Here is a 23826-nt window from a genome sequence, read left to right as displayed (position 1 = left end):
GAGAACCCGACATTGCTAGAACCACAGAAGGATGTCTGTGAAGACAATTTCCCCAGCAAAGCAACCCATGCTGATGGAAATGTAGCAGGAAAAACCTGCATGGAAAAACAGTCATAAGGTGGAGAGAAAACAGTATGGCGACCACAAGGCCTCACCAAGCCTAACCGACGACGGTATAAGAAAAAATAAAGAAACTAAAAATATTTGGGGTTTTTTAAAAACTAAAAATGAAAGAAAAGAAAAAACTGACTAAAAAGTCAGAAAACCGCAAGAGCAGGAAGGCAGCAAAAATAAAATTTTTCAACAGCTGTTGAAACGCAACCTCTTACCTCCGCGGAAACTAAGAAACTGAGGGACCGCGCGCCTACGTAAGGCGGGAGGGCACTCGTGCATGCGTGGTGCCGGTCATCGTGAACTTTCTAAAGTTCTTAAAGTGGCAATGCACTTAAAGTGGTCCATACCGGGGCTCCGTCGGTGACGTCACCCATCAGTGAGAATATGCTGCCTGCTTGTCCTGGGATAGGGTTACCATATGGCTACAGAAAAAAGAGGATCGATTAAGACATCCGGGTTTTGCTTCCTTTGAAAGCAATGAAAGTAAGGAGGACAACAAGATTGAGACATCTGGGGTTTTACTTCCATTGAAATCAATGGAAGTAAAGCCCGGATGTCTCAATCCGTCCTCCTTTTTCTGGAATATGGTAACCCTAGATTAGCATAGCTGCCTTCTAGGAAGATCTGGTATAGGTAACTTATTGAAAAATCAGACCCCACAGTTTAACTTCGTTTGCATTGCTTTTCCAAATCATTAACCTCTCTCTTTCTGGTTACAACGTTCTCACGCTCAATAAGATAAACAGTAGGAACTCTGCCTTTTCCTAGATGGGAGGCAACCCCACCCTCCGTAGCAACCGTCACACGTGAGTTCCCGTAGTGCGTACAAGGAAAAGGGGAGGGGTTTGCTTGGATCGAGCGGTCGCACGGAATCTCCGGCGTCGCATCTTCTTTCTCTGTGCATCTTTTCATTTCGTGGCGACAATGGTGAGTTACTATTAGTCGGAGAAAATGGGTAAGATATTTGGACGGAAGGGAGCACTAAGGAGGATATAAAATATAATTTAAAAAGGGAGGGTTAAGTTCATTTGACCTTCTCAAAATGGTGGCTGCTGACGCCCGCGCGACGTATTCTGGGATTGTGTGGCAGGCCGTGAGACGAACCCCCTCCCCCCTCAACATGTTGCTTTACAGCGCTTGTGGCTCCAGTTTCATACATAGCGCGGTATATGGTGTCTCGCAGTTGTTAAAAAGAGAACGTTAGTCTCTTTGAAGGAGAAAATCTTTAGAGATCATAATTAGCTGTTACTTGCAAACCTGACCTTCCTAAGATGGCGCATGCTGCTGAATTTCTTGGGACAGCTTTATTTTGGTACTAATTTTTTGGGGAGAGATAGGCTAATAAAATGATCTTTATGAACGTCATAAAGTGGCGTGAGCTATGTTGCTACGCACCTAGTCTTTGTATCTAAATCTATACACTTATTTCTCATTCATTTTCTTAGGTTAGAAACTTTGGAAATCGATTTAATGCTCGTGGTTTCTTTTTCTTTTTTTCTTTTTTTCACCACTGTTCTAAGATGGCGCCTGTATATGGCTTGTTGGGCAGGGTGGTTTTGTATTACATAAATGTTTGAGGCCCGTGGAGATAGCAGCTGTTGTATGCGTTCTTTGTGTAAAGCTTTATACTGTTACGCTGCATGCCGGAAGACGTAGTTGCTGAGTGCCACTTCCCTTGATGGCAGTGAGTTATGTAGGGATAATGCACTGGGAGAGGAGTCAGAGGAACACTTCTGAACGCAGTTTTTCTAAGGAATAGAGGGTACAGGAGATAAGATGGTGAGTAACCACTAGAAAATGTAACCGTTCCCTTGAAAAAGATAAAAACTGATGCTCTAGGAGGGAAAGTAGAGAGGGATCATTTAAGCTGGGGAAATATTGGGGGAGTTTAAATCCTAAAACGAATGTGGAAAATAGGGGTAAAGGACTGAATCTGAAGAAGAGTCAAATCCAGAGTGTATTGGAAAGATAACAAAAGTCTAGGAGTAGAACAAGAGGAGGATCCTGAGCCTAAAAGGGGCAGAAGTATTACATTACATTAGTGACTTCTATTCCGCCTTACCTTGCAGTTCAAGGCAGATTACATAAGAATTGTTATGATCTTAATACATAAGATTATAAAAGAGCATGTTCTAATTATCTAAGGAGAGGATTGGTAAAGCCGGTGGAGATTGGGACTTTATTGGTAAAGTTATATTGGTTTTATGTGTTTTTTGAAGAGTAAGGTTTTGTTTCTTTTTTGAAAGTTTTTTTTAATCTGTGGTTGAAGTCAGCAGATTGGTGAGTTGTTGGTCCAGTTTTGCTGCTCTGGTGGCCAGAAGGTTGTCATATATTTTTTTTTCGTTTGACATTTTTGGTTGGCGGGTGCGTGAATATTGTGTGGGTTCTCCTGTGTCTGATTGAGGTGGAGTGAGTTAGTCAATTGTTCCAGTAGGAAGGGCTGTTTCCGTTTATAGCTTCGAATAGTAGGTGAAGGAATTTGAAGTGTATTCTGGCTTGTATTGGGAGCCAGTGTGAGTCGTGGTAGGCCTCCGTGATGTGGTCGTATTTTTTCAAAGAGTAGATAAAGTCTTAGGGCTGTGTTTTGTATTGTTTGGAGTTGTTTCATCTTTGTTGTTGGGCAGGGGAGATATAGTATGTTGCAGTAGTTTATTAGGCCTAGGATTAGTGATTGAACCACAAGTTGGAATTGTTTTCTTTTGAAGAATTTTCGGACTTGTCTAAAGTTTCTTATAGTGACGAATGAAGTTTTTATTATTTTGTTGATTTGTGGTTGCATTGTACAGCCTCTGTCTATCAGCACTCCGAGGAGTTTTAGTGTGGGTTGAATGGGGTATGAGATCGAGTTAATTTCTACTTTTGTCAAGGTTGGAGTTTTGCAGGTTTCAAGAAGGATAAAGTTTGTTTTGTCCAGGTTAAGTTTTAGTTTGTGTTCTTTCATCCATGTTGCTACTGTTTCAAGTGTTCAGTGTATTGTGCTATCATGGATGGTTCAAGTTGGTCGAAGGGGAGGAGTATGGTGATGTCATCTGCGTAGCTGTAAGAGATAATGCCTAGTTTATCTAGATCGGAGCTTAGGGAGGCAATGTATAAGTTGAAAAGTGTGGGAGATAGGGGAGATCCTTGTGGTACTCCACATGGGTTGGACCAAGGCTCCGATTTTTCTTTGTTTGGTTTGACTCTGAGTTCTAGATTGTAGGAATCCTTTAAACCATGTTAGAACTTTTCCTGTAATTCCTATTGCATCTAGAGTTTGTATGAATATGTCGTGGTCTACTAGATCAAAGGCTGCAGAGAGGTCTAGTTGTATGATCATCATTTTTTTTCCAGTGCAGAGGTGTTGTCTCGTGATGTCCATGAGAGTTCCTAGTAGGGTCTCTGTGCTGTAGTTGGTTCTGAATCTGGATTGTATGGGGTGGAGTAAGTTGTGGTGATCTAGGTATATGTTTAGGGCTTTAGCTACTAGGCCTTCCATTATTTTGACGTATAGTGGGATTGAGGCTATAGGTCTATAGTTAGATGGTATGGGACAAGTAAGTGAGAAGCATAAGAGGGGTGGGGACAGGAAGAAATCCATGTTGAGGGGAGAAATGAGACAAGACCAAAGGGTTTAGGATGAAGAGAGACTTGAATTAAGGGGGTAGGAAGGAAGATAAAGGTCCAGTATCTGTATTAAATGACTTAACAGTGTTGTTTTGTAATACATAGATCTTGAATCTTAAGGGTATTTTGTAGTTTGGGGGTGGGTAGCCTTTATACACAAAAGGATTGCATGAATGTCAGTACTATCCCTAGCAGTCCACACACACATTATAAATGTTCAAATATAATTCTTTGCTAATAAAACTGTGTGAAGGCTAAATAAGTATAAATTTACCAGAATGGTATGTTAACTTATACACACAATGGAGTCGTGAGGACAAGATGTCAGAAATCCAGCCAAGGATGTATAGTTAAAAAATTCACTTTATTGATGACATATTCATACACCCTTGGCTGGATTTCTGACTTCTTGTCCTCACGACTCACTGTTGTGTGTTCCTGTCTCATCGTTGAGGCCATTCTTTGGCTTCTGATTAAATGTTACAAGGCAGCGAAGGTTTCCAAAAAGGTCTACGAGGAGAAAATAGCGCAAGAGGCCAAAAATTTCAAGCCCTTTTTTAGATACGTAAAACGGAAAAAAAAACGCACGGGAGGCGGTGGGACCGCTGGATGACCTGGGAGGAAAAGGGTGCGTCAAGGATGACAAATAAATTGCAGACAGACTGAATTCCTTCTTTGCGTCTGTCTTTACAAAGGAAGACACCGCAGCAATACCTGACACAATGAAAGTGTTCAAGGGAGTCGTACAGGAAAGCCTCACCACAGTAGAAGTGGACTTGGACTAGATTTACCACCAGATCGACAAACTTAAAAGTGATAAATCTCCTGGACCGGACGGAATTCATTGAGAGTCCTAAAAGAACTGAAATTTGAAATCGGAGAACTATTGCAAAAACTTGCCAACCTGTCAATCAAAACAGGACAGATACCGGACGACTGGAAGATAGCGAACATCACGCTGATATTTAAAAAAGGATCGAGAGGAGTGCCAGGCAACTACAGACCTGTAAGTCTCACGTCTGTCCCTGGAAAGATGGTTGAGGCGCTGATCAAAGATAGCATAGTCCGGCACCTAGACACACGACCTGATGAGAGCCAGTCAACATGGCTTCGGGAAAGGGAAATCATGTTTGACGAACCTACTTCAATTTTTTGAGACAGTAAACAGACAAATTGATAGTGGAGAACCAGTGGATATTGTATACTTGGACTTTCAGAAAGCGTTCAACAAGGTTCCACATGTAAGACTTCTCAGGAAATTACAAGGCCATGGAATAGAGGGAGATATACTAAGATGGATAGGCCAATGGCTAGAGAACAGAAAACAGAGAGTGGGCATAAATGGGAAATTCTCAGAATGGGAAAAAGTGACTAGCGGTGTACCCCAGGGCTCTGTACTTGGACCCATCTTATTTAATATTTTTATAAATGACCTGGAAGAAGGAACATCCAGTGAAATCGTCAAGTTTGCAGACGACACAAAGCTATGCCAGGCAATCAGATCACAGAAGGACAGCGAGGAACTCCAGAGCGACTTGAATCAATTGGAGAAGTGGGCAGATAAATGGCAGATGAATTTTAATGTGGAAAAATGCAAAGTGATGCATTTAGGCAGAAAAAATAAAGATCACAAGTATAGTATGTCAGGTGTAACTCTGGGAAAGACCAAACAGGAAAAAGACCTGGGTGTACTGATGGATAGGACCCTGAAACCGTCGGCGCAATGTGTGGCACCAGTGAAGAAAGCAAATAGAATGCTAGGCATGATAAAGAAGGGAATTAACGAGTAGATCAGAGAAAGTTATAATACTGCTCTACAGAGCCATGGTCAGACCACACCTGGAATACTGTGTCCAGCATTGGTCTCCATACCTAAAGAAGGATATAAAACTGCTAGAGAGGGTGCAGAGACGAGCAACGAAGCTAATGAAAGGAATGGAGAACCTGGACTACGAGGAACAACTTAGGAGACTGGGGTTGTTCTCCCTTGAGAAGAGGAGACTGCGAGGGGATCTAATCGAGACTTTCAAAATACTGAAAGGATTCGACAAAATGGAGCAGGGAAAGCAGTTATTTACAATGTCCAGTGTGACACGGACAAGAGGACATAGACTGAAGCTGAGGGGAGATAGGTCCAGGATGAATATCAGGAAGTTCTGTTTCACGCAGCAAGTGGTGGACACCTAGAATGTTCTCCCAGCGGAAGTAATTGCAGAATCCACCATTCTAGGATTTAAGGGTAAACTAGATGCACATCTCCTTAAGAGTGGCATAGAGTGATACGGGTAAGGGTAAATTAGATGCACATCTCCCTTGAGAAGCATACAGTAATATGGGGACTAAAACTATGCCAGGGTACACCTGGCGGGGCCTCCGCGTGTGCAGATCACCGGACTTGATGGACCCAGAGTCTGATCCGGAGATGGAAATGCTTATGTTCTTATGTTCACGTATATGCCTGTCTTTCCACACAGTTACTAAGGCTGTTAAGTCATCTCCTTTGTCTTATCCTTCAATGGTTCCACTGATGCAAAACATTGGTTAATGATATTTGTGTAGTCTGTTCTGTGTGTAGTCTTGTGAGCCACATAATTCAATGTTGGGCTGCAGGTTGCCCACCCCTGCTGTAGCTGGTATCTCTCCTTTTTTGTTTTCTGCTCCAGGATGTATTTTTGATGATCCGTCGCCAGAAGACGACAATTTTCACTGATGCTAAGGAGTCTACCACTGTGTATGAATTGAAAAGGATTGTGGAGGGGATCCTGAAAAGGTCTCCTGAGGAACAGAGACTATATAAGGTAAGAAAGTCAGGGAGTGCTGGGGGAGGAAGGGTGAATACTAAGGGGACACCCCCACCCATTTTAGGAACAGATGGAAGGGATACTGAAGCACTGAGACGAGCTTATTTTTGTGTTTCACATTTTACCTCCTGTAGGAAGACCAGTTGCTAGATGATAGCAAGACCCTTGGAGACTGTGGCTTCACCAGCCAAACAGCACGGCCTCAAGCCCCAGCTACTGTCGGTTTGGCCTTCAGATCCTCTGGTGAGTGCCCAAATGAGATTCATTCAGTGTTGCATACAAGTAATATGCTTTTCTTATGTGGCTTTTTTGGTATTTCACTAAGCTGGTACAGTAGAATCTCAGCTATCCGTCATCCACGGGGTTTGGTGGATACTGGATAACTGATTTTTTTTTCTGGTTAATTGAGAGTATGTTAGAAACCTGAGTTTGTTAGAAACCTTGTCCAATAGTCTCAATTTCTCCCTTCCGCCCTGAAGCATCAGAGCGGCAGCGGTCCTGAGCCACAAAACCCTCCTCCCTCCCTCGAAGTGGCAGAAGCAGGTGGTGGTCCTGAGCCCCTCCCTCTCTCTTCCTTACCTGAAACGCAGTGGTCAGCAGGATGCAGCCTCAAAACAGGCTGCTCGCTGACAGTCCCAGCAGGGGTTTTCCTCTGGTTCATCGGAAGTGATGTGTCAGAGGAAAGGCTCTGCTGGGACTGGCCACGAGCAGCCTGTTTTGAGGCTGCTTCTGCTGATCGCTGCGCTTCAGGTAAGGAAGAGAGAAAGGGAGGGAGCGAGGGAATTTGTGGCTTAGGACTGCCGTCTGTTTCTGCCATTAAGGAGCTTGAGGGAGGAAGGCTTTATGGCTTAGGACCTTTACTGCACTTGTGCTTCAAGGGAGGGGGTTCTTAGCTGCTTGTGGGAAGAGGGTTTGTGACCCAGGACCACTGCCGCAGATGCTTTAAGGGACCTTTTTTTTTTTTTTGGCCGGTTGGATGAGACTCAACTGTATTTATGTGAAAATTTATTAGTAGCTTTAGTGATGCTGGTCTAAGATGGTCCTAGCTCATGAATGGACAGAGGGCCAACCTTTCATACAAGAGCCACAAAACAAAAATATACAGTAGCGGAGAACCTGACCATTTGAGGAGTTTGCAAGGAGGAAATAAGAAATACTGACCCCCCCTCCCCAATAAAAAATACAAGAAAGTACCAACTTCCACAATACCTACAAGTAGTCTCTCACAGGAATCCTTTGAAAATGCTGCCTTAATATTTAGCCACCCAAAGCAGAATTCTGTTACATGTACTCGGGAGTCTGTATGTTAGGTGATCAATCCATTCCTGCAAACCAGGTTTTGTAGAAGTGTGATACTTAGCTTTCAGCACCTCCCACATTACCAGTGGAGTGGAGTGCCTCCTTCTGCAAGCAAACTGGGTGGAGGTGTTTCTGATCTCCTCTGCTTGGTTTTTCTTCTTTTCAGCTTTGTGGTTTTTTTTCCTGAGGCTTTGATGCCCTGAGACCCCATATTTGGGGATTCTCTGCCTGGGAAAGGACGCAGGTTTGGAGCCGGATTGCTGCTTGAAGGGCAAACCTTTGGGTGGTCCTGGAGGGCCAACCTGTTTGCTACTTCAGGGCGCGAGGCCTGTTCTCATGGGAGCCAGCTCGCCTTCTGAATTTTTCAGTGGCTTGAGCGCAGACTGTGGGCATCCTGAGTAAGAACCCTTGGTGTACCAGGGAACTGGCTGTGTAATTTGCCCCCCTCCTTCCCCATTACACTTCAAGGTCTTGTGTGGGTAGAGGTCTCAGACAGGGTTGGTCCAAATGGCAGCCCGAAGATTTCCTGGTTTGAAGTTGCTATTGGAAGTTTCTAAGGCAGAAAGTCCTTTCCATCTCTTTCAGCTGCAGATAAAGCTGACAGATGGACAATTTTCACAGAACTGTTAAGTATAGCCCATTACTTCTTATGGAATAATCAGGGGGGGGTTCCAAAAACCTCATCATTTAGGGTTTCTGGAAACAGGGTTCAGACCCCCCCCCCCTCCAAAACTCCTATTTCATTTTTTTGTTTTCCAATAGTCTCCACAGGCTTTTTGGCACAATTTTTCTGGTGGCAGCCATCTTGGATTTTAAACAATTTTTTTCTGATGTGTCTGTCTGCCTCAAAACCCTCAATTTTTACAAAAATCGACAGGAATGGCTCCTCCAGGGTGTGTTAACACTATTTAATGTGAAATTTGCTGGCAGAGGAGCGTCCATGTTCTGCGTGACTGCAGCACGCACAAGGGAGGGGTAGGAGTGTGGAACTTAGTTCCATCTGTGTCTTCCGGGGCTGAGGGTAATGCGAAGAGGGTGGGCAGGTGTTCTAATTTTGGGCCGAGCCAGAGTAATTTTGTTTTTGATTCATTTAGTTTCATCTGTACCGAGAGGGACCAGGAGCAGAGTCTCATTATGCAGGCTGTAATGTTTTCGTGGAGGTTGGTGAGGTTCTGGTCTGTCTCAAGGAGGACAAGGATGTCATCCGTGTATGTGTAGATTGTTTCAAGGGGGGATAGTTGAAGGAGTTTCAGGGAGGACATATAGATGTTAAAGAGAATAAGGGATATGGGTGATCCCTAAGGGACACCGCAAGATGGTATCCAAGGAACGGACATGGTGCCATTTGTGTTGACGGTGTAGGAGCGAGAGCATAAGAAGTTTGAGAATCACTTTAGGACGGTGGAGTCAATTTCTATCTCGGAAAGTTGGTAAAGTAGTATGTTGTGGTGGACGACATCGAAAGCAGCAGAAAGATCGAATTGTAATAGGACAGCAAATTTGTTACGCAAATGTAGTTGTTGCACCTTTGAAATTAGGGAAACTAAGGAGGGATTTGGTGCTGAAGCTGGGTCTGAAGCCATATTGGTAGGGATGGAGAATGGAGAATCTCTCGAGGTAGGAAGAGAGGTGGGTAGCAACTATGACTTCTAGAAGTTTAGTAAGTAGAGGGATATTTGCTATGGGGTGGTAGTTAGATGGTAAGGAAGGGTCGAGATCGGCTTTTTTCAGAATAGGTGACAAGGCTATGTGTCCCATTTCTGTGGAGAACAGGCCTGATAATAAAGCAGAATTAATAAGTCTAGTAAGGGAGGAGATGGCCTGCGCAGGAATGTTTTCGTAAAGGTGGGAGGGAAAAGGATCAAGGATGCATTTGCAGGATTTCAGTTTGAGACAGTTTAGAGATCTGGGGATCAGATACGGGTTCAAAGGTAGTCCAGGATCTATCAGTGGGGATAGGGTTGGAGTAGTTGGGAGGTAGAGAGTTGTAAGAGACTACTGGGGGGAAAGAACTCCTTATGGTGGAAATCTTTTCATTGAAAAATTTGGCTAAGTCGTTTGCGGATGGGGGGGGGGGGGAAGGGGGAAAAGTGAAGTTATTTTTTGAGGTTAGGTTTCGCCAGATGTTGAACAGTGTACTATTTTGATTTTTTGATCTGGTGATTTTATCTCCATAGAAATTCTTTCTTGCTTTTTTTAATACTGTGTTATAGACCTTAATGGTGTCTCTCCAGGATTGTCTGTCTGAGGGGGATTTCGATTTTTTTTCATTTACGTTCAAGGGCTCGACATTTCTGCTTTAATTCCCTGTGGTATGGAAGATACCAGTGAGCCTTGTGGGAGTGGGAGATAGGTTTTGTCGATAAAGGGCAAGAGCGCGGTAGGTAGACATAATGATAGGCGGGATATCAAATGCTTAATAAACTTGAAACTGGACTGGGGAAGAGATGCTGGCCTAGCAGAGGGAGTGGAGAGATGCCAGACTACAGAAGATGGGGGGTGGGAGGGGAGGTCAGGGTTGCAGGAGGAAGAGAAGAGAGGTGCAGACCATGAGGAAGGACAGGGACCCAAAAGAAATGCTGGCTTTGAAGGGAGTACAGATAGACAGGTAATAGTGGACATAGAGAAGAAATGTCAAACAAGAGACCCTGGAGAGAGTTAAGGGAACACCCCCTCCCCCACTCCCCCCCCCCCAGAAAAGCAAATGTGACATTAGGACAAGCAACGTTCAGACTACAAGCTAAATAAAATGCTCTTTTTTTTTTTTTTCTGAATCTATTATAAACATCTGCTTTTGGAAATATGCATCCTCCCTGGCTCTGACATTGCAATTCACACCCATCAATGGTACTTGGAACCATTTACTAGCTGTGGTTCAAAATCTGCATTTCTTTCACTTCTCTCCTCAGCCCCTTCCAGTACTAGTTGTAAATCAACCGATAGCCTACTGTCAGGTGCTGCAGTTAGCAAGTCCACCTTTAGGCTTTAAATTTGTTTTTCTCATTTAATTATTCCTGTGTCTGGTTTTAATCTACTTGTGGTGTTTTTATATAGTTTAGATAAGGGTTTTGGAATTGGAATCTGAAGCAGTTTTGGGTGGAGTCAGTTTATAAGGCACTAACTGACTCGGCTTCAACATATAAATTTACTGTAGCCATGGGTGAACATTATGCACTGGGTAAGGAATAGAGTGTAAGTTCACCCTGACTGCTAATGTGTAAACGTTTTGCAGTGTGTCATATATCAACAGTGTGGGTACAATCCTTAAACTCTAGGTCTTCTTGTGATAAAGAGTGTCGAGAGTATATTACAGAAATTTTGATCAGTGACAGTAGTTTAAAATTATCACTGCTGTTTCCAGTCTTTGGCATTGAGACTGTTAAGGATTTGTGACAGTTGGGTTTGGCTTTTGTGAAACTGACAGCCTCCATGTTTCATGTGGGCTGGAAGTTTCTAGAAGCTCAGCTTACTGAGAAACTAAGACAGTTCTTGGTCTCCCTGGAGGATGGTATTAAAAATGACCTCATATCAGAAAAGATTTAAGATCTGTTCATGAGGTTTTAAGAAAGGTTTGGACAAGTTCCTGGAGGAAAAGTCTATAGTCTGTTATTGAGACGTACATGGGGGAATTGCCCTGGATTAGTATCATGGAATATTGCTACTCCTTGGGTTTTGGCCAGGTACTAGTGACCTGGATTGGCCACCGTGAGAATGGGATACTGGGCTTGATGGACCATTGGTCTGATCCAGTAAGGCTATTCTTATGTTCTTATGACTTTGGGGAGATCTCCTGTTCTGAATCACCAAGGTCCAGCCATCTAGGAGGATCTTTATGCATTTGGAACCATCTGAGGTGCCAGATAAGAGGAAAGACTGTAAATAGTTGGATGCTGTTCAAAAGACTGGAGTTTATTCATGAAAGTACCCTTTCTAAGATTAGAGTTCAGTTGGTGTTTAAAACCTTTGGTATGGTCTGTCATTTCTTGGACGAGAGAGAGACTGTGTGGAGTATGCTTGCTGTTGCTTGCCAGCATAAAGTTGGTCCCTGCCCAAAGCCTGAAGTGAAACAAGAACTTTGTGTGACCCCCCCCCCCCCCCTTCTCAACAGCCGGATAAGCAGGGGGCTTACATTACCATATTATAATCTATATCTATATTTATTTCTTTGTCCTGTTTACCAGTAGTTTGTCCAGAACCAAAATTTGAAAGCCTAATATCTGAGGCGAAGATTTGGTGTAATAATAATAATAATAACTTTATTCTTGTATACCGCAATACCATGGAAGTTCAATGCAGTTAACAATAGAAGAGACTGTACATTTACAGCGATAATACATATTACAGTATTGATACATATTACAGTGTTGTTACATTTACAGAGATGTTACATAAATAGCAGTAATAAAAAGGCATATACTAAAGAAGAGACTGTACGTATACAGCGATGTTACATGTTATAGCGGTGATACATTTACAGTGATGTTAAATGTGAGGCAATGAAAAGGCAGGGCAATTAGATAAAACAGAGATTGAGAAAGAGAGGCCATAGTGGCTTGGGAGGGGGGCGTAGTCAGAGGGAATGGAGGCATGTCGAGGTCAGGAGGGTGCAGGGAAGGAGGGAAGGTAGCGTTAGCGGAATTTGTCGAAGAGGTAGGTTTTTAGTGACTTCCTGAACAGGTGGTAGGGCGGGGAGTTGGAGATGAGGGCGGTAAGGCAATTGTTCCATTTGCCCGCTTGGAATGCTAGGGTTCTATCAATGAATCTCTTGTAGAGGCAGCCTTTTAGAGAGGGAAAGGTGAATAGGTGGGCGTTTCGTGTGCGAGTGGGGCCTGCTATTTCAAGGTGCTCAGACAAGTAGATTGGGGAAGATCCTGTTAGAGTTTTGAAACAGAGGCAGGCGAACTTAAAGATGATCCTTGCCTCTACTGGAAGCCAATGGAGTTTGGTGTAGTAGGGGCTAACATGGTTGTATTTTTTGAGATCATAGATGAGGCGGACGGCCGCATTTTGGACTGTTCTAAGACGTTTGATGGTATTTTTATAGGATCCCAGGTAAATAATGTTGCAGTAGTCTAATATGCTTAATACCAGAGATTGAACGAGTAGACGGAAGGCTTGGTGGTCGAAGTAGCGTTTGATGGTGCGCAGTTTCCAGAAGGTACAGAAACATTTTTTCACCTGGGCACTGGTATGGTCATCGAAGGTTAGGGTGCGGTCCAGGATGACTCCAAGGATTTTTATGGTGGGTAAGATAGGGTAATCTAGCCCATTCAATCTGAGGGAAGTGTTTGTTAATTTGTGGTTGGGACTCGCTAGGAAGATTTTGGTTTTTTCAGAGTTCAATTTTAATTTGAGTTTTGAGGTCCACAGTTCTAACTTGGTGAGGATAGATGCGATGAGTTTTTCCGTTTCTAGAGTGAGTGAGGTAATGGGAACAATGATGGTGATGTCATCTGCATATATGAACAATTTTAGGTTAGAGTTTGCTAGGCTTCGTGCCAGAGGGGTCAAGTAAATATTGAATAGGGAGGGGGATAGGGGAGAGCCTTGTGGGACTCCATAAGGGTTACGCCAGTGGTGGGAGAAGGCTCCATTACTGTGGACCTGGTAGGTACGGTTGGTTAGGAAGCCTGTGAACCAATCTATTACCTGTCCGGAGATGCCGATGGAGTCAAGGCAGTTGAGCATAATGTCGTGGTCGACCAGGTCGAAGGCACTACTCAGATCGAATTGAAGTATCAGGGCGCTTTTACCCAGTGAGAACAGGTGGAGGAGATAATTTATCAGGGCAGCTAGGACGGTTTCGGTGCTATGATTTGGGCGGAAACCGGACTGGGAGTCATGAAGAATATTGAACTTGTCGAGGTAATTCGTAAGGTTGTTGTTGACAAGACCTTCCATGAGTTTTTGGAAGAGTGGTATGTTGGCGATGGGTCTGTAGTTGGTGATGGAAGAGATTGGCTCCTTGGGTTGTTTAGGGATAGGGGAAATGAGGATGTGGCCAAGTTCGGACGGGAAGTGTCCAGTGGACAGGCATAGAGATACCTAATTGAAGAGTTCTGCTTTGAATGATGGGGGGGGGGCGCATTTCATGATGGTGGGAGGACAAGTGTCTAATAGGCAGTTGGAATTGGCGTATTTAGAATAAAGTTCGAGGAATAGATTCCAGTCAGGATTTACAAAGGAGGTCCAGGACATGTCGGCTATTGAACCTTCTGTATCTGCTGCGCGTAGGTTGAGTGGGGGATCGGGGCTGTGAGCTGAAAGAGACAGTTTTAGAGTGTGGATTTTGTTCGCAAAGTGGTCGGCTAGAGTGATTGCGGAGGGAGGGAGGTCGGAGGTGGGGCGTTTGTGAGAGTCTATGTCGAATAGGGAGTTAACTAGTCTAAAAAGTGCTTTGCTGTTTAGAGAAGGGGAGTTTATTAGTTGGGAGTAGTGTTTACTGCGCTTATCGATGATCTGTTTTTTGTATTCTTTGACTTTCAGTCGCCAGGTAAGTCTGTCTAAATCAGTCCCTGATTTACGCCAGATTCTTTCAAGTTTCCGGACTTCTCGTTTTATGGTCAGGAGGTCCGCATCAAACCAGCTGTTTGAGGGGCGAAGAGTTTTCGAGCGAAGTTTAAGAGGGACAGTGGTGTTAAGAACCTGGTCGCTAAATTTTTCCCAATTTAGGTGGAAGTTGGGGTCTACGTCGGAGTCGGAGATGAGAGTGTAGTGTGACCAGAAGTCTGCTGGATTAAGATGTTCTCTTGTCCAGATGAATTGCTTTGTATGGATGGGGTTAGGCTTTTTGTCAGGTTGTTTTTTGTGCCAGGCTAGTTCAAAATTGCACAGGAGGTGGTCAGACCAGGGGGTATTTGACCAGGTTTGGTCTAAGAGACTTATATTGGGAGTGGTGTTGGTATTGGAGAGAAAGGTGACGAGGTCGAGGTGGTGGCCTTTGTTATGGGTTGTGGTTTGGGGGGATTGGAGAAGCCTAGTGTCGTGAGGAAGGAGAGAAGGTCTGCGATATTTGAGTTCTCTTTCTGTTCTAGGTGTAGGTTGATGTCTCCTGCTAAGAGATTGTAGGTGCCTGCTGACGAGTTAGCAAGAAGGTGCTCGTAGAAATCATCTTTTGCTTGATTCCATTTATTAGGGGGTATATAGAATAGCGTGACGATTAGGTTATCTATACAGTCTGTTTTGGAAATTTTGCAGGTGAGGATTTCTAGGTCCTTGGTTGATTTAGAGTCTAGGACATGGAAGTGAAGGTGATTATGGAGAATGATAGCGAGGCCACCTCCTCTTTTTGAGTTTCTTGAGAGAGTGATAATTTTGTAGTGTGGAGGGAGAATGTCCCCTATGATGGGGTCCTGGTCGGAAATGAGCCATATTTCGGTTAGGAGGACAATGTCTAAGCGAGTTTCTTCCAGCCAGTCTTTGATGAGCTGGGCCTTATTTCTAGCTGAGCGGATGTTCAAGTAGGCACAAGGAAGAATGGATTGTTGTGGGGGGCAGGATGGTATCGTACGTTGCAGATATTTTAGAGATCGTTTTCTTTTAGGAGTTGGTCTAGGAGGGTGGCGGGTGGTATTGATCACAGGAATTGGGAAAGGACCTGCTTCTGTGCAATCGTGTATAAGTCGATGAGGGCGGAGGAATTTGTCAGGACCGGGGATTCTATTTGAATCCCCGGTCCTGACAAATTCCTCCGCCCTCATCGACTTATACACGATTGCACAGAAGCAGGTCCTTTCCCAATTCCTGTGATCAATACCACCCGCCACCCTCCTAGACCAACTCCTAAAAGAAAACGATCTCTAAAATATCTGCAACGTACGATACCATCCTGCCCCCCACAACAATCCAAGTGGTGTAGGTTGAAATAGGTTCAAATGCTAGAACATTTGTAATCCAGCCTCTTGTGCTAAGCAAATAGAGGAGGAGAAAGGCAGGGAGATTATGAGTGATGCTGGTCATGTTGGAAATGTTGGCCTGGTCGGGAGGGGGGAGAAAGATTCAGAGGGGGGGGGGGCAATCTGAGAGGCTAGTGTGAAGGGGAGGCCAAAACTGGGTTCGCAAGGGGGAGATTGAGGGGTGTTGGGGGAAGAGGAGGGCTAGGGGAGAGGCTTAGAGAGGGGTAGCTAGGTAGAAGCAGCAGGCCTGGGAAGTGGAAGAAAGAAGAGAATAAAGGGTAAAGTGGGTAGGCTAAGGGCGGATACAAACACGGGGTATGTAAGCTAGAGTGCATAGGGGAGGCTTATGAATGAATACAAATTCAGGGCATGTAAGCTGGAGAGATTGTGGAAAAGGTAAGTCTATGAGCAGAGGGAAATATAGACTAAATTCAGAAGGAAATGTTGAGGTCCAAATAGACAAATATTCCCCCTCCCTTTTTACTAAACTGCGATAGCGGTTTTTAGCGCAGGGAGCTGCGCTGAATGCCCCACGCTGCTCTCGACGCTCATAGGCTCCCTGCACTAAAAACCGCTATTGCGTTTTAGTAAAAGGGGGCCATAGTGCAAAATATAGACAGCAGATATAAATTCTCAAAACGGACACATTTTGATCACTAAGTTGAAAATAAAATCATTTTTCCTACCTTTTTGTCTGGTGATTTCATGAGTCTTTGGTCCTTCTTCTGGTCCTTCTTCTTTCTTCTCCTGCCCCCCTCCCCCTTTCTTTCTCTCTCCCCCTGGCTCCCCTCTTTATTTCTGCCTTTCTTTCTCTCCCCCTTAACCCCCTCTTTATTTCTGCCTTTCTTTCTCTCTCCCTCTGGCCCCCCTCTTTATTTCTGCCTTTCTTTCTCTCTCCCCTTGGCCTCCCTCTTTATTTCTCTCTCCCCTGGCCTTCCTCTTTCTTTCTGCCTTTCTTTCTCTCCCCCTTAACCCCCTCTTTATTTCTGCCTTTCTTTCTCTCTCCCTCTGGCCCCCCTCTTTATTTCTGCCTTTCTTTCTCTCTCCCCCTGGCCCCCCCTTTATTTTTTCCATTCTTTCTCCCCCTAGCCCCCACAAAGCCATCGTGCCAATTTCTCCACTTCCACGAATCTTTCCCTACCCTCACCCCCAAGCCAGGAGCCGATTTCTCCCTGCTCCTTCCCCGATGTCCTGAACTTCATCGGGCAGCAGCAGCATTCACAATTCACTGCTGTTGCCCACTTCAGGCCTTCCTCTCTGTCGGGTCCTGTCTTCATGAAAACAGGAAGTAGGCAGGACCCGGCAGAGAACAAAGCCTGAAGCCGGCAACAGCAGCTAATTGTAAACGCTGCTGCTGCCCGAAGAAGTTAATGGAGCACGAGGCAGACCGCTTCTCCCCCCTCCCAGCCGAACCCCCGCTGACCCTCCTATCTCCCCCCCTCCGTGAACCTTTCCGACCCTCCCAGCAAGAGCAGCAAACCTCCTTCGTGGCTTTCTCCTCCCTATGCTACGTCACTGATGACGTCATTAGTGATGCGGCAGAGGGAGGAGAAAGCCGACACTACTGGAGGGAGGTTTGCTGCTTTCGCTGGGAGGGTCGGAAAGGTTCACTTGGGGGGGGAGAGATAGGGTCAGCGGGGGTTCGGCTGGGAGGGGGGAGAAGCGGTCTGCCTCGGTACTCCAAGGCCTGGCGCCATTACCTTTTTCGCCCCTCCCGCCCCCCCCCTTGGTACACTACTGCTCTCCAGCTCTTCTTAGTTTGCCGGTTTTCTTTTTCGGCGACCGGCACGCTTTCAAAGAGCCGCGCATGCGCGGCTGCTCAAAGTTCAATCTTCTGCTCTGCTGCAACTTCCTGTTTCCGGTTGGGTCAGAGCAGAAGATTGAATACTGAGCAGCTGCGCGTGCGCGGCTCTTTTGAAAGCGTTCCGGTCGCCGAAAAAGAAAGCCGGCAAACTAAGGTGAGGTGGAGAGAGGAAGCTGGTTAAACGATCGAGCCGGCGTGCGGGTGGGCGGGTGGGGGCTGCAGGAACCGCACGATCCTTTATGCCTCACTGCGGTGACAAGACCATTCACCGCTCCACGGGACGGTGATGGCCTTGTCCCCGTCCCCGCAGAGGCTGCTAATTTTCATTCCCCGTTTTTGGCGGGTTACCCGCGGCTAAACCGCCACCGTGTCGTTCTCTAGTACAGAATCTTTGTTTCAAGCAGCACACCTTGCGTGCTAGGTTTGAGAATGTTGACTCTTCTAAAAGATTGAGGTATGATAGTATCTCGCACCCCATATTGGAATAAAACACCTCATCTTTTCCTGTAAGCTTTAGCTCACTTGAGGGAAAATACCGTAGATATTTATAACATATAAGGCTCCTTTTACTAAGGTGCGCTAGGGCTTTAACGCATGGAATAGTGCGCGCTACACCTTAATGCCAGCATTGAGCTGGCATGCGGTAATTTCCTTCGTGTGCTAAAAACGCTAGCGCACCTTAGTAAAAGGAGCACATAGTTTCACCTTTTAGAAGCAAGATATACAGTGGAACCTTGGTTTATGAGCATAATTCGTTCCAGAAGCATGCTCGTAAACCAAAGTACTTGTATATCAAAGCAAGTTTCCCCATAGGAAGTAAGGGAAACTCGCTTGATGTGTTCCGTCCCACCCCCCGAGGCCAGCGGCACTGTTCCACCTTAACTCCCCCCCCCCCCCCCCCCGAGGCCACCAGCGCTGCTCCAAATCCTCCTCCTTTGCGATCTGGCATCCCTCTGCTCACGTTGCCCCCCTCCGTGATTTGGCATCCCCCACATACCCACCCACCCAAACACATTAACTTATTCCCATATGGCACCAGCACCAATGCACAGGACATGCTGGTGGGGCCTTGAACATCTTTTGCTGGGCCTTGAGTATCTGCGCATGCTCAAGGCCTTCTAGTCTCACTCTCTCCGAGATTCTCAGAGATCTCCGAGAATCTCGGAGAGAGTGAGACTAGAAGGCCTTGAGCATGCGCAGATGCTCAAGGCCCAGCAAAAGGAAGACGGCAGATCTTCGGGCACCGACATGTCCTGTGCGTTGGTGCTGGTGCTGCTGCCGGTGCCATATGGGGGTAAGCCAACATGTTTGGGTGGGTGGGTGCATGGGGGATGCCAAATCACGGCGGGGGAGGATGCTGGCTTGCGGGGGGGGGGGGAGTGCTCGTAAATTGAGTCAAGCTCGGTTTCCGAGGCGCCAATTTTGTGAATGTTTTGCTTGTCTTGCAAAACACTCGTAAACCGGTGCGCTCGTAAACCGAGGTTTGACTGTACTTCCAAATAGTTGCTAATATGTTTTGTGGGTTTTTTTTCTATTCTTTTGCAGATGACACTTTTGAGCCTTTGCGTATTGATCCATTCTCCAGCCCTCCCGAGCTCCCGGATGTCATGAAACCCCAGGATTCTGGAAGCAGCGCCAATGAGCAAACTGTGCAATGAGGATTTGGGCAAAGGGGGAAGAGGGGGTGTTGAGTATACTTTGAACCAGAGGAAGCGGACCCACATTCATTAAAACAAGCTAACTTTCTCACCCCAACCCACCTCCATAAAATAGCTGTGTGTGTTCACTGGACTCAAAATCTGGTAATAGTATTCAATTTGCCAATAGCGCTTATGGTAAAAGCATAAAAATATTAAAACAAAACATAAAATATTTTGTAATGTTTGGTGAGAAACGTTTGGTGAGAAATGGTGTCATCCAATTGAGAGTGCTCTCCCCTTTCTTTGATCTTTATGTCAAAGGTTGTTTTTTCTGTAATTAGTATGAAAGGATTATGTTTTGTTCTGCCTTTCCTTTCGTGTGTGTGTGTTTTTTTTTTTGGTTTTTTTTTTTTCTCCTTTAATTGCTTGTTATATTCATCTTCTCTCCCCTTAACCAGTCCTCAAGAGCATAAATAAAATCTTCCTCCATTTCCACTCTCCGGAACGCCAGTTTAGATACTTCAATTATTTCACTAAATCCTATAGTAACTTGTCTGATTCTCCGGGGAAGAAACAATGCATCACAAAAAAGGTTGAAAATGACCTTCCACATATTCTGCAATTTGATTGACTCAGCATCTGTCACTTGGCCAGTACAAAAGTACTGCAAATAGTGTTCCCAAATATTCTTGCTCTTGGGAATTTGAGGAGGAAATGATGAAAAATGAAAGACTTGTGACAAAATGAGGGCTTTTGCTATGGCAGTGCACAGACTTCAGATATTTCTGCTGCTTTATTTGCTTGATTGCTGCTGCAGCCAGCATAAAAAGATCACAGATGGGAAAGAAGTAGGGATTGTTTCCTTTCTCTTCAATACTGAAGCATAATAATAATAAAAATTCCTCTATGCATTTAGTGGAACAGTGGTGCTTTCTTGTGTTAAATGAGCACACCTTCCTGGAATTTGAATTGACAAAATAAATAAAGATCAAGAACCAAGCTATAGGTGATACTGTTTTAATGGGTTAACTCAATGCTTATATGATTAGTTTTCAAGAGCTGTGCTCTTCCTCAAGCTTTGTTTCGGTGATGAAACAGTACAGTAAACTGGGTTTAAATGCTGCAGATTCCTTGTGTGCGAGTTCATACTTTTTTTTTCTAATATCGGAAGAAGAAAAATATTTGTCTCCTTTTTAAAGGAAGCAATATGACTTAAAGTATTGATATACTCTCCCATTTTTATGCACACCTTCATTCTTAAAATGAAACATAATGTATACTGAATGCAAAGAAGAATAAGCTTGGGATAAGAGGAGTGATAGAGTTGAGGAAGACCAAATGTAGAGAGACAAGCAGGACTGGAGGATCCTCATATATGGTGATCTGTAACTGTCTTGCTACCCTTTGTATTTTGCCTTATGCTATAAGACAGTCACTGGCTCATTAATACCTTCTCTGGGATAGAACTGCCTGTTAGTAAGTGGTGACATGGTGGTAGTTAGGCATAGTGCCAGGGCAGCAGATTATAAAAAGGAATGTTGTGGCAGCTCTTTTTTTTTTTTTAACCATACAGGTAAAGAAAATCATCTAACTGCTTTCAAGAGAAAAGCCCCCCACTCCAGTTTAAATTTAAGAGAAAGTCATCCCCGCGTCACCTTTAATTTAACATTTAAAACAGATAAAAAATTTAGAAATTATGCTGTTGATCTAAATCTGGGGACTGAACTGTATGTTCAATTTCTCTTGCTTGTGTGTGTGTGTGAAACTTTTTTTTTTTTTTGTTAGGTTATAACTCATTGTTTTCACTTGTCTCTCATTGCACGCAGTACAGTAGTGTCTGCCTCCAGCATAAGCACTGCTTGTGGCTACTAGGAGCCACCACTGAAATGACCAGGGTTTTTTTTGTTCTTTTTCTCCCTGCTTAGACCTAAATGTCCTTGATGTGCCAGGTTGAGTGGCCTTATTAGAAGGGGTTCAGACCAGTATTTCTTGCACCAGGGTGTACCATGTTGTGGTCTGAGCTCTTATGAAATAGTTTTAACCCTACTATTGATCATGAAAATACATGTAACATCTGGTAATCACATTTGATTCTCTAAGGGTATTTGTGCGTCTTCATGATGATGTATCCCCCTCCTCCTGTTTTGGTAGTGTGCAGATTGAGGGTTTTTAATGTAGTATGTGGAAGCTTATTGGAGAAGGGAAATAGATCATCTGGTTTCTATCTGATTTCTTTTCTTTTTACAGGCTAATAAAATTGAATTTCTGTCCTACTTTGTAGATGGAAGAGTTTTTGCTTAGCATAAACTTTGCCAGTGACAATGATTATTATCTTAGTGGCTCTATTTGTTTAAATATGGATCACATTTGCTTTGTGCTTTACAAATTGTATTTCTAGAGCTTAGGTAGAGCTTAGATATCTTAGTAAATTGGGTCCATAATGACTTGTCCAAGACTATACGCAGTGACTGAGCTCAAGATTGGAATTTTTACCCAGGGCTTTTCTTAGTACTTATGGTTCTTGAACCATGTTTGCACTACATGGTAAAGAAGGAACTCCAGGTATTTCTGCCATATAGATCCTTTCTAGCTGCAGTACCAGTTAGAATGACCAGTTTAGAACATGGATATAGATGATTCATGAGTAGATGCAAAAGGTCTTATACCTTATTCTGGATATTAGCATCTTCTCATACATAAAGTAGTTTGTTCAAGTGATTATCTCCCAAGTGTCTGTGCAATATCTCGGAAACCATGTAATGTACAGCACTGTTCAGCCTATTTCTATTTCAGGCATTATGCTAATCCTTGTTATGTGCCATCGACTCGTGTTCCGAGTCCTAGCGACTTGAACATCATCAAGTTTTTGTGGCAGAATACAGAAGTAGATTGCTGGGCCTTCTGTGCAGTATAAATTCAATGTTATCACTGCTGTTGCATCAAACGTTCCTCCGCCTCCAACACTGTCCATCTGTCTAACATCTCTGCTGAAACCTGTCTGCCGATAGCATAGCTTTCAACTTCTCAGATGCATGCAAGCCGCAATGACATAACAAGCCCATGTACCAAGACTAGAGATGCTAGTGCATGCACTGGATTAAAATGAGATCTGGTGCAGCCTGCCCTTTAAAAAAAAAAAAAAAAAAAGCCCCCAAAGAGAAAACAAGGCAAACAAAAAAAAAAATTTGGGAGAAACCACTCTGATTCCAACACATGGGTAACATTTATTCTAATGCAATGTGTCTAGTAGTCCTGAATGCTAGAGTTATGCATCTGAACCCACAAGTTGCTTGCAGAATGCTATCAATCATCTTTGAATACTGCCTCTTCTCAGGAAGCTGCTCCTGACCCCTCAGTTATTTTTCTGCGGGCAAGTTGGTCAGAAGTGTTTCTGTTCTACAGTTTTATTATTTTTGGGTACTTTTTCTTAGTATTCAGTTGGAGGATCAGCTCTCGGGGAATCTTAGCTATCTTTTCTGCTTTTGTATTTTTTTGAGCTCGGGGCCCATCCCCTGCATTTCTGCTCGCATCCCTGATTTACCAGGAGCTTGAGTGCAGGCTGTTTTGGCTCCGTCCCAGCTTGACAGGGCTTAATAGTGGGCCAGCTGCGCAGTATTCTCCCCTTTCGCAGTGTGAGGTTCTCTTGAGAGTTGAGGCTTAGTCCAACATCGATCTAACTGGCAGCCTGAAGGCTCAAATTCATACTGTGAACTTCTGAGGCAGAATTATTCTCCATTTATCCTAGCTGTACTATGCTGAAGCAGGTAGGCACATGGCACAGTGAGTAAAGTTATTTATAGCCTATGGGGAAAATGGGAGTGGTCTCCAAAAGGGGAATTTGAAGGTTATGCAGCCAGAGCTACCTCTAAAACCCCTTTCATTGCATTTTTTGTATTTCAGGAGAGTTCTCATGGACCCTTCTTGGTGCGATTTTGCTGGCGGCGGCCTCTTGGATTTTAAACTAGATTTTTTTTTTTAAAGCCTCCATCTGCCTCAAAACCCCTCAATTTTGTTTAAAATCAATAGGGATGGATCCCCTTAGGCCTTCCTAACCCTATATCATGCCAGATTTGCACTGGATTGCCAGACGAGAACCGTTTATGTCCTGCATGCGAGAGCCTTGGGCTCGGCTTCCTCTGAGTCCTCCAGGGCTGGGAATCCACAGGAGGCATGATCCCAAGGGAAGAGACACTTTCCAGAGCCCTCCAATGGTGCATTGACTGAGTGCAGATGCGTGGTTGTTACAGAGCCCAGGACAACCTGCAGGATTACCTGCTGGAATCCTCAAAACCCCTAATATAAGGCTTTAGCCTGGATTTTGTGAGCTGCACGTGGAATGCCTATTTGAACTGCCTAGGATCCTCGGCATCTGCATTAAGCATGACGGAGGCAAGAGTGCAGGTGATCTCCCCTTAGCATATGTCCTGACCAGATGAGGATACCGAGCTGGACCAGGATGTTCAGTCTGCCATAGACTAGGAGGATAGAATGTCCAATTCCATGCTATTATTGTCCCGGGATGCAGTTTCTTTGGCAAAGTGTGTTTCTCTGCATGACAACAGTTTTCTAGAAATGGTAATGGCCCTGGACTGGGGGAAGACCCTATAGTGTGCCAGCTAGTCAAAGCCTCTGTGCTATTTAGCATTATTTCTACCTCTGCGAGAATTGAA

General features: G+C 44.5%; 1 protein-coding gene across 5 annotated transcripts; it reads left to right on the top strand.

Moving 5' to 3' along the window:
• The first annotated feature begins 904 nt into the window (after positions 1-904).
• ELOB (elongin B) lies at positions 905-22340 on the top strand. 5 transcript variants are annotated; one of them, XM_033945024.1, is made up of 4 exons: positions 905-1041; positions 6381-6515; positions 6653-6761; positions 19062-22340. In XM_033945024.1, exons 1-4 carry the CDS (start codon positions 1039-1041, stop codon positions 19172-19174), a joined length of 360 nt encoding a protein of 119 aa, XP_033800915.1. In that variant the 5' UTR covers positions 905-1038; the 3' UTR covers positions 19175-22340. The 5 variants fall into 5 exon arrangements, with proteins under 5 accessions (XP_033800915.1, XP_033800914.1, XP_033800913.1 ...); XM_033945023.1 differs by having other exon boundaries at positions 930-1041; positions 6375-6515; XM_033945022.1 differs by lacking the exon at positions 905-1041 and adding an exon at positions 1220-1279.
• The last annotated feature ends 1486 nt before the right edge of the window (positions 22341-23826 follow it).

Source organism: Geotrypetes seraphini, chromosome 5 (genome assembly GCF_902459505.1).
Source record: "Geotrypetes seraphini chromosome 5, aGeoSer1.1, whole genome shotgun sequence".
NCBI lineage: Eukaryota > Metazoa > Chordata > Amphibia > Gymnophiona > Dermophiidae > Geotrypetes > Geotrypetes seraphini.
Note: the sequence above shows the minus strand (reverse complement) of the source record. Positions and strands in the feature narration are given on the sequence as shown.